The sequence below is a fragment of the Crocuta crocuta genome, unplaced genomic scaffold (genome assembly GCF_008692635.1).
Source record: "Crocuta crocuta isolate KB4526 unplaced genomic scaffold, BGI_CrCroc_1.0 scaffold440, whole genome shotgun sequence".
NCBI lineage: Eukaryota > Metazoa > Chordata > Mammalia > Carnivora > Hyaenidae > Crocuta > Crocuta crocuta.
In genome coordinates this window covers 867,531-877,343 of record NW_027527457.1, presented here as the reverse complement: position 1 = coordinate 877,343, position 9,813 = coordinate 867,531, and the positions used below count along the sequence as shown (strand labels likewise).

Here is a 9,813-nt window from a genome sequence, read left to right as displayed (position 1 = left end):
ACATTTCAGAACTCCTTTTTTTTTTTAAAGCACTACTTATATGTTATCTATTTATTTATTATTACAAATAGTTTATTGTCAAGTGGTTTCCATATAACACCCAGAAGCACTACTTACATTTCTTAAATGAGAGCTTTGGCTTGGCTCTTGAAGACCCTTCTTCAACGTGAGTTTAAGTCACGTGAACCATGCCTCCCAGGGTGTTTGAATTCAAAGCATGCTCAATGCCAGGCAACGGCAAGCATGGAATGAAGGATATTTGGGGGGAACAGGCTATGGAGGATCTCTAGGGGCCACTAAAATGGGATTATATCAGGCATTTTACTTCACTCACGAGGATAGCTAGCACACGCACACGCTCGAATGTGCTGAAGCACGGCTTGAGCCGAATTGAAAACGCAAGAGAAAAGAGGACACAACCCCCTCCCGCTCCTTTGGGGCTGGGACCGCCTTCAGCGCGNCGCCTGCTGCCCTGCCCCGCCTCCCGGTGCACGGCGCAGGCGCAGGGCGGGAGCGAGCGAAATTTGATCGCTGAGATACCTGCAACCCAAGCTGGGGGTCATGGAGGCGTCCCGAGGGAGTGCGGAAGCCGCGGCCTTAAGCCCTGAGCAGGCTGCTCGTTACCTGAGGTATGTCTGGGCCGCTGGGCGGGTCTAGCTCATAGGTTCTGGCCGGGAGTGGGGGTGGGAAGCCCTCGGACCCTTCCAGGGACCCAGACTGCTGAGGCGGAGCCTTGTGAGACTCGCCCTTGCGTTCTCGGAGCAGGGCGTGGGAATCTGCTCAGATTTCTAAAACCTGGGGAGCCTCCCGGTGCCCCCTCCTTTGGTCAGATAGCTCTCCAGCATGAACTCCTTAAAAGCCAGAACTTCCACTGATCAAGCCTTTCTTGAGTCTTTCTTGAGTCTAGGGGATACAGAGAGGAGTGAAATACTGCCCCTGCACACTGCTTATAATTTGGTAGTGGAAAGGGATAGGTAAACCAGTAATCGCTATAATGTTCGATGAGTGCTGGAAGAGGTATAACGTGCAAGGCATAGTATAGGTTTAAAGGAGGAAATAGGCCATCTACAGGGCCAGCTTCACAAGAGACGCTTGTGTTCACTATAGGGCTAAGGGTGGGGGACATGGTGAAGTGAGAATGAGATGTAAACTGTTTTTGAAAGCTGTGATAAAATACATACAACATAATTTAACCATTCTTAAGTATACAGTTCAGTGGTATTAAATCCATTAATACCGTTGTTAAAGCAGCACCACCATCCACCTCCAGAACTCTTCATCTTGCAAAATGAAAACTTCCTATTGAAGAACTCCCTCCCCTCTCCCCCAGCCTCTGGCAACCATCATTCTACTTTCCGTCCTGGTACATTTAACTCCCGGGGCCTCGTACAAGTGGCATCATACAGTATTTGTCTTTATGTGATGGGTTTATTTCACTGAGCATACTTTCAGCAAAATTCATCAGTATTGTGTCTGACATGTGACAGGATTTCCTTCCTTTTTAGGACGGGATAATATTCCATCGTGTGCACATACCACATTTTGTTTATCCATGTATCCGTTGATGGACACTTGGGTTACTTTCATCTCTTGACTATTGTGAACAGAGCTGGTTTTGAACATGGGTGTGCAAATCTCTCTTTGAGATCCTGCTTTCAATTCTTTCAGATATCTAGCCAGAGGTGGGATTGCTGGATCACAGGGTAATTCTGTTATTAATTTTTTGAGGAACTGCCATACAGTCTTTTACTGCAGCTGCATCATTTTATATTCCCTCCAGCAGTGTACAAGGGTTCCAATGTCTCCATATTCTTGCCACCACTTGTTATTTTCTGGTTTCATTGTGGTTGTTACTAGCCATCCTAATGATAATGAAGTGGCTGGGATTTTGATTTGCATTTCTCTAATGATTAGTGATATTGAGCATCTTTTCATGTGCTTATTGGCCATTTGTATATCTTCTTTGGAGAAATGCCCATTCAAATCCTTTGCCCAGTTTTTAGTCAGGTGGGTTGTTTTTTCTTCACGTATTTTGGGTATTAACTCCTTATCAGATATGATTTGCAGATCTTTTTTTTTTTGGATTTTAATTTAATTTATTTATTTATTTATTTTTTTTTACAAATAGTTTATTGTCAAATTAGTTTCCACATAACACTCAGTGCTCATCCCACAAGTGTCCTCCTCCATGCCCATCCCCCCCTCCCCCCCACATCCATCAGTCCTCAGTTTTTGTCAGCATTCAAGAGTCTCTCATGGTTTGCCTCTCTCCCTTTCCCCCACCATTTCCGCCCTTCTTCTCCCCCTTGTTCCTCCGTCAAGTTCCTCCTAATCCTCCTATACGTGCAAACATATGATATTTGTCCTTCTCTGCCTGACTTATTTCGCTCAGCATAACACCCTCAAGGTCCATCCATGTTGCTACACATGGCCAGATTTCATTGTTTCTCATTGCCATGTAGTATTCCATGGTATAGATAAACCACATCTTCTTGATCCATTCATCTGTTGATGGACACTTAGGCTCTTTCCATGTTTTAGCTATTGTGGAGAGTGCTGCTATGAACGTGATTTGCAGATCTTCTCTCCCACTCTGTAGGTTGCCTTTTCACTCTGTTGGTAGTGTCCTTTGATGCACAGAAGTTTTAAATTTTGATGTTTTACAAGCAAATAAATTGGGCCAGTGAAATAGTTCTGTCTCCCTTTCAAAAAAAGAAAGGTTGTTAAAAGCTAAATGGTCTCACCGGGGAGTAAAATCACATCTTTAGACTAAGTTCCATGACGTCCTTAAGGAAGATTTGGGGAAAACAGGGAGCAGTGTGGTGTGGTAGAGCACTAGCTTTGGAGTTGGGCCATTTGTGGTTCAAATTATGGCTCTGCTAGCTGGGAAGCCTTAATTCAGTCACTTGACTGTTCTGAGCCTCAATGTTCTCATCTGAAAAATGGGGATAGTAAGGCTTAAGCCATTTAACCCCCTCCCCTCCCTTCCCTGAGCAAGCAGGTGCCTAGATTTCCCCAACACTGCCTCTTACACAGTCACCTGTCTCTTCCTTGCTCTCACGTGCTCTTTCCTGAACATTCCCAAACTCCCTTGCTCCCGTCTATGCTCAGCCCTTCTCTCACAGTCAGGATCTTCTGCCTCACAGCCCCCTGCCTCTCATAGCCCCTCAACTCACAGACTCTTTTATTTCTCCAAGTCTTTCTCTGTCTCTCCAGTCCTCTTCCAAATCCAACCTACACCAAAGCCCCCTCACACAAAGCATCACCTTCTCTACCTTCTTCACTGCTGCTAGTCCTCCTTGGCACACTCTGCTCTCACATGTCTGCCTCTCTTCCTCCCTCCCTCCTGTCTCCTCTTGCTGTCCTACCTTCTTCAGCTCTCTGCCTAACAGCTGAAAGAAAACTTCGAAACTTGCTGTCACACACTCTCTGCACCCATGTTTTCTTTTTCACACACATCTTCCGTCAGACGAAGTGACTCTGTCACACGCTCTGGGTGCCTGTCATGCCCATCCCACAGCTCCTCTCTTGCCCACCATCTTCTTTTCCCCGCTTCTGCCCTGTTTCTTCCTGTTCCCCACTGTCACCCACCTTTGTCACTCACTCTCTCTGGCACTCGTATTTTCTTGCTCCTTCTCTCATTCACTGTCACCCACTACATCCTCTCTGTGGCCCCCCTTCTCTCTCCTCTGTCACCCATCTGTCTACACTGTCCTCTTCCTGCTCACACCGTCATCCATTCTGTCTCATCCACTTATTCTTCCATCCCACCTTCTTGCTGTGTCTGTCATCCTCCCCACTGTTGCCTCTTCCCTGCTTTCTCTGTCACCCATGCCCTCTGTCACCCATGATCTCTGCCCCCCACTCTATACCTCTGTTACCCATTCTCTCTTACCCACCTTGTCATTCACTTTCCTTCTCTGTCACCCATTCTTTCATTCTGTCACCTACTCTCTTTTTCTCTCTGTCACTGTATCCTGGGTCCAGTCAGGAGGTAGAAACCATACAGCATATTAAAACAGGAATTTCAGTATAAAGAATTATTAAACTGATAAATGAGTGACTATAAGAAATACGAAAACCATATGGTGTCCTTGGGGTTAGGGGGAGTACCCAGGGAAGGACAAACTTGGAAGCGCATCCCCTCCCCAAGGCTGAGGTTCAGACCTCTTGGAGAAGGTGTAGTTCAGCCCACTGTGTAGCAGAGAAATGCTTTGTCTGGTCTGCATCCCCTGGGCCAGCAGGAAGCGACCTTCTGGAGTGCAGGTGGTGAGCAGGCTATCAGCAACTCTTGGTGCGATGAGGGCCCAGGCCACAGGCGAGCCACTGGGGGAGCTGGTTTCTATGTGAGAGGGCTGCATGAAGGTTATCGCCAGGCCAGGGGGAGGCTTCAAGGTCATTGAGGGACGAGATGTTCTGGGTGTGTGGTTGTGGGCTACTCTGTTGGCCCCCTGTGCAGCTGCCCGGCAACTTCAGGAGAGCCCCTTCCTCCTGTAGTGTCCCTCAGGCGCCCTCTACTGAGAAGGATTAACATCGTGTTTGCTGTAAAGGATATGCTGAAAGGAATTCTGCCCATTGTCACAGAACAGGTATTGAGGGGTGATTTTGGAACTGAGAGGCACTTAATTAACTGGTAGAGTCAGCCACCCTCTGCTTACCTCTGTCACCCACCCTGTCTCTCGTGTTGCCTACCTTTTGTCTCCCACTCACTGTCTACGTCACTTGCTCTCCTTGTGTCACCTATTTGTATGTATCTGTGCTGTCCCTACTCTCATGCTGTCACCTGACTGCTGCTCTCTTTCTCTGTTCTCTGTGTCACCCACTGTCTCCTGTCACTCAAACTGCTTTTGTCAAGGTCACTAGTGATTTCATAAATCTAATGGTCACTTTGTAATCCTTATGTTCCTTGATTTACCAGCAGTATTTGACAGCGTTGATCACTTCTCCATGAGGCACTTGATTCATTTGGCTTCCAGGACTCCTCACTGTCCTGATTTTCTTTTTCTTTTTTTCTTTTTGTTAAGTTTATCTATTTTGAAAGAGGCAGAGAGTGTGAGTGCGGAAGGGGCAGAGAAAGAGAGAGAATCTCAAGCAGGCTCTGCGCTGTCAGCACAGCCCATGTGTGGCTCGAATTCATGAAACCATGAGATCATGACCTGAGCTGAAGTCAAGGGTCGGAGGCCCGACCACCTGAGCCACCCGGGCGCCCCTCTCCTGATTTTCTCTTTACCTTACTGATTGCTGCTTCTCAGATTCTGCTGATTCCTCCTCATGTCTTTACTTTTTTCATCTAACATACTTTGAATTCTATATATATATATTTTTTTATTTCTAGGAGAGAGAGAGACAGTGTGAGTAGGGGAGGGTCAGAGAGAGAGGGAGACACAGACTCTGAAATAGGCTCCAGGCTCTGAGCTGGCAGTCAGCACAGAGCCCGACGCGGGGCTCGAACCCATGAACTGCGAGATCATGACCTAAGCGAAAGTCGGACGCTTAACCAACTAAGCCACCCAGGCGCCCCTAACATACTTTGAATTCTAAGACATCATCTAATTTCATCCTTAAGTACTCCAGTGCTGCATGTCTTTTTAAAAAGAACACATTCTTACAAAACCATTATAATGTATCATGTAACAAAACAAGCTAATTCCTTGATATCAGCTAATATACAGTCCATATTCACATTTTTCAAGTGGTCTTTAGTCTTTTTATAATTGGTTTGTTTGAATTAGGACCCAAAGAAGGTCCACACACTGCATTTGGTTATATTTCTTAGGTCTCTTACTCTAGGAGTACCTGGGTATCTCAGTTGGTTAAACATCTGACTCTTGATTTCGGCTCAGGTTATGATCTCGTGGTTTGTGGGTTCAAGCCCTGCATAGGGCTCCTTGGGAATTTTTTTTTCTCTCTCTCCCTCCTGTCTCTATCTCCCTCTCTTTCTCTGTCTCTCTCTCTCCCTCCCTCCCTCCTAAAAAAAAGTCTCTTAATCTAAAACAATCCCTCCCCACCCCCAACTTTTATTTCTATGCCAATGATTTGGGTTAGTCTGATGGCTTCCTTGTAGTATCATAAGCTTGTTCTCCTATCTCCTATAATTTAAATTTAAAGGCTTGATGGAATGGAGAAAGAAATGTGCCCCCCCCCAAGATTATTATTCAGCCATAAAAAAGAATAAAATTTTGCCATTGTGACTACATGGATGGACCTTGAGGGCATTATGCTAAGTGAAATAAGTTAGACAGAAAGACAGATATGTGGAATCGTAAAAAAAAAAAACAAAAAAAACCCCAAAAAAACCCAAACAAACCCAAAAGAGAAGCTTATAGATACAGAGAACAGATTGGTGGTTGCCAGAGGTGGGGATGGGCAAACTAGGTGAAGAAAGTCAAAAGATACAAACTTCTAGTTATAAATAAGTAATGGGGATGTAATATACAGCATGGTCATATAGTTAAGTATATGACTATAGTTAATAATACTGTATTGCATACTTGAAAGTTGCTAAGAGAGTAAATTTGAAAAAAGTTTTCATCACAAGTAAAAAAAAAAACTAATTATGGTGACAGATGTTAACTAGACTTACTGTGGTGATAATTTCATAACATATACAAATACAGAATCATGTTGTACACCTGAAACTAGTACAATGTTATATGTCAATTGTACCTTAAAAAATATTAAACACTATTCTAGAGCAAAGAAAACAAAAAGATTAAGGGTCACTATTTGTGCCATGACTATTTCAAAGATGAGGCTGTGTACTTCTTATTGCATCATATCAGGAAGCATATAGTGTCTGATATTCCCACTTTAGTAATGTTAAGATTGGTCAGTGGGCTCAGATGGTCACAGTTTGATCACTCCTTTGCAGAGTTGCATTCCACCCCCCCCCACCCACCATGATGAATAAAGAATACATTGGAGATACTTTAGCATCCTGCGAGTACTCCATTCCCCATTGACCTTTCATCCATTGATAATTATTGCCCAAATCAGTTATTTCAATAAGGATTACAAAGTGGTAATTTTCTAACTTTACTATTCTTGTATTCATTAGCTGGAGTTCTTCAGTAAATGTTCTTAGTGTCGCAGTGTTGGAGTGCCATGGTTTTTGTCTTGTTTTAGTGTTTATTCATTTATTTTGAGAGAGAGTGCGTGTGCATAGGCAGGGGAGGGGCAGAGAGAGAGATGGAGAAAGGATGCCATGCAGGCTCCATGCTGTCCCTGCACAGCCCAAGATGTGAGCACAACCTGAGCAGAAATCAAGAGTCAGATGCTTAATTGAGCTACCCAGGTGCCCCGTTTTCTTTCTTTTCTTTTTTTTTTTAATTATACTCTTTCTTTTGGTCATCTTTTCCAGGTTCTTGGTTTTATTTATTTTTTAATTTTTTAATGTTTATTTTTGAGAGAGACAATGTGAGTGGGGGAGGGACAGAGAGAGAGGGAGACACAGAATCTGAAGCAGGGTCCAGGCTCCCAGCTGTCAGCACAGAGCCTGATGCGGGGCTGGAACTAACGAGCCACAAGGTTATGACCCGAGCTGAAGTCAGAAGCTTAACTGACTGAGCCACGTAGGTGCCCCGCTGGCCTTCTTTTTTTTTTTTTTTTTTTTTAAGTAGGCTCCATGCCCAGCGTGGAGCCCAACATGGGGCTTGAACTCTTGACCATGAGATCAAGACCTGAGCTGATGAGATCGAGGGTCAGATGCTTAACTGACTGAGCCACCCAGGTGCTCTCAGGTTCTTGGCTTTAAATTCCGTCTTTATGCTGAGAATTTTCAGTCTTGTCTGTAGTTCTGACCTCTTCTGAACTCTAGGCTCATGTATCCAACTGCTTCCCTGACATCTCTACTTCAGAGTGGACCTATCAAACTTCTCCAGAACCAAAGGGCAAAGCCATATGTTCTCATTAGGTGCAGAAAAAGCCATTGAGAAAATGTAGCACCCTTGAATGGTACAAACTCAACAAACTAGGAATCCAAGATAACTTCCACAGTCTAATCAAAGGTGTCTACAGAAACTCAAAGCTAACATTATACTTAATAGTGAAAGACTGAAAGCTTTCCATCATTATATCAGGAACATGATAAGGGTGTCTGCTTTTGCCACTCTGTTCAACATTATAATTCAGGTTCTAGCCATGGCAGATATCCAAGAAAAAGAAATAAAAGGCATGCAAATTGGAAAGAAAGAAGTAAAACTACCTGTATTTGCAGATAACATGACCTTTCTATATAAAAGTCCTAATGAACCTACAAAAAACTGTAAGAGCTAATAAAAGAGTTCAGCAAAGTTGCAAGATACGAGATCAGTATTCAGAACTGTACTGGCTCAGTTAGTTAAGCATCTGACAGGTCATGATCTTGTGGTTCATGAGTTTGTCTGTGCTGACAGCTCGGAGGCTGGAGCCTGCTTCAGATTCTTTATCTCCCTCTCTCTCTGCCCCTCCCCACTTGCGCTCGGTCTCTCTCTCTCTCTCTCTCAAAAAAATAAATAAACGTTTAAAAATTGTTTTTAAAAAAATTCAAAATTGCATTGTATTTGGGCAAATAATATTCTTTTAAGACTTTTGTCTGAAATAGAAGATATATATAGGAAAATGTATAAAACAGATATTCAGTTTAATGATTATTGCAGCCATCACCTAGGTAATGGTTTTTAGATTTTAAAAACAATTTTAATGTTTATTTATATGTTTATTAGAGAGAGAGAGAGAGAGAGACAGAACTTGAGTGGGGGAGGGGCAGAGGGCAATGGAGACAGAATCCGAGGCAGGCTCCCAGCTCTGAGCTGTCAGCACAGAGCCTGACGCAGGGCTCAAACTCACAAGCTGTGAGATCATGACCTGAGCGGAAGCCGACTGCTTCACCAACTGAGCCACTCAGGTGCCCCTGTGGCATTTAGATTTTTATTTTCCTCTTAATGGAAGGTCTTTCCACTTCCCCACTGAGGTGGCCTGAAGATGAATTGAAGGCAAACTTGAGGAGGGTTCAGAACCTCTATCCAAACAACCCCAGGTTTGCCCAAATTCTGGAATAAGTGCTCGCCCCAGAGTTTTGCACTACAATGCACTGGCTAACCAGATAATGTTGGGCTGGCAGATTGGGGGCTGGAAGTACTAAAAGTCTATACCTACTCTAAAGGACCTGAATATTGTTCCTGGAGAATTTTTCATTTTTAGTTGGACTTTATCCCAAAGGGCCAGTCAGGATGTTAGCCACCAAATGCTCTCCCAAATGATGAAACTGTTTCCTGCTGAGGCACATTGGCTGGTATGATCCATCTGGATGCCAGAGCACATCTGCTATGCCAGGAAAAAAAGATAATTTTGGTTTTGACATAATTATTAATTAGTTGTTTTTTTCCGGAGTAATTAGCCAGTAAGTTCAGCTGCTTTCTGAGGGCATGTTGCTAACATGTAAGAGGATGCTGTCTTCCTGTTTATTCTGGCAGAGGGACATTTGCCCGGTTCAACCAAAATTTTCAGGTGGAAGTTACAAAGGAGGGGGACTAGATCCCTACCTGCGTTTACCCACTTTAAACTAGGTCTTTCTCTTCCTGCCTGCTTATAATCTCTTTGTGACAGGGTAAAAAAAGGACCTCAAAGAACACTAAGAACCTTGGATCTCTTTGGGGCCATATAGTTTGGTCCAGATAGTTCTTAGCTGTGGAGTCCAAAGCCAGTGATAATGAATACTATAGAAAGCCTTACACTGCTGTGATTAGACTTACAGGTGAAACATAGAACATAGATGGACAGTGTTAAGCCCCAAACCAAACCTTGTGTAGGTTCCTGTCCAGAGAACCACAGTTA

At 43.9% G+C, this 9,813-nt stretch overlaps 1 protein-coding gene across 1 annotated transcript in view; it reads left to right on the top strand.

The window, feature by feature from the left end:
- The first annotated feature begins 546 nt into the window (after positions 1–546).
- The window catches only part of ERCC6L (ERCC excision repair 6 like, spindle assembly checkpoint helicase), a 28,451-nt gene continuing 19,184 nt past the window's right edge, over positions 547–9,813 (top strand). The window contains exon 1 of the mRNA XM_077763344.1: positions 547–629. Within this exon, the coding sequence (XP_077619470.1) occupies positions 562–629 (68 nt within the window). The 5' untranslated portion in view covers positions 547–561. The remainder of the gene's footprint in view (positions 630–9,813) is intronic.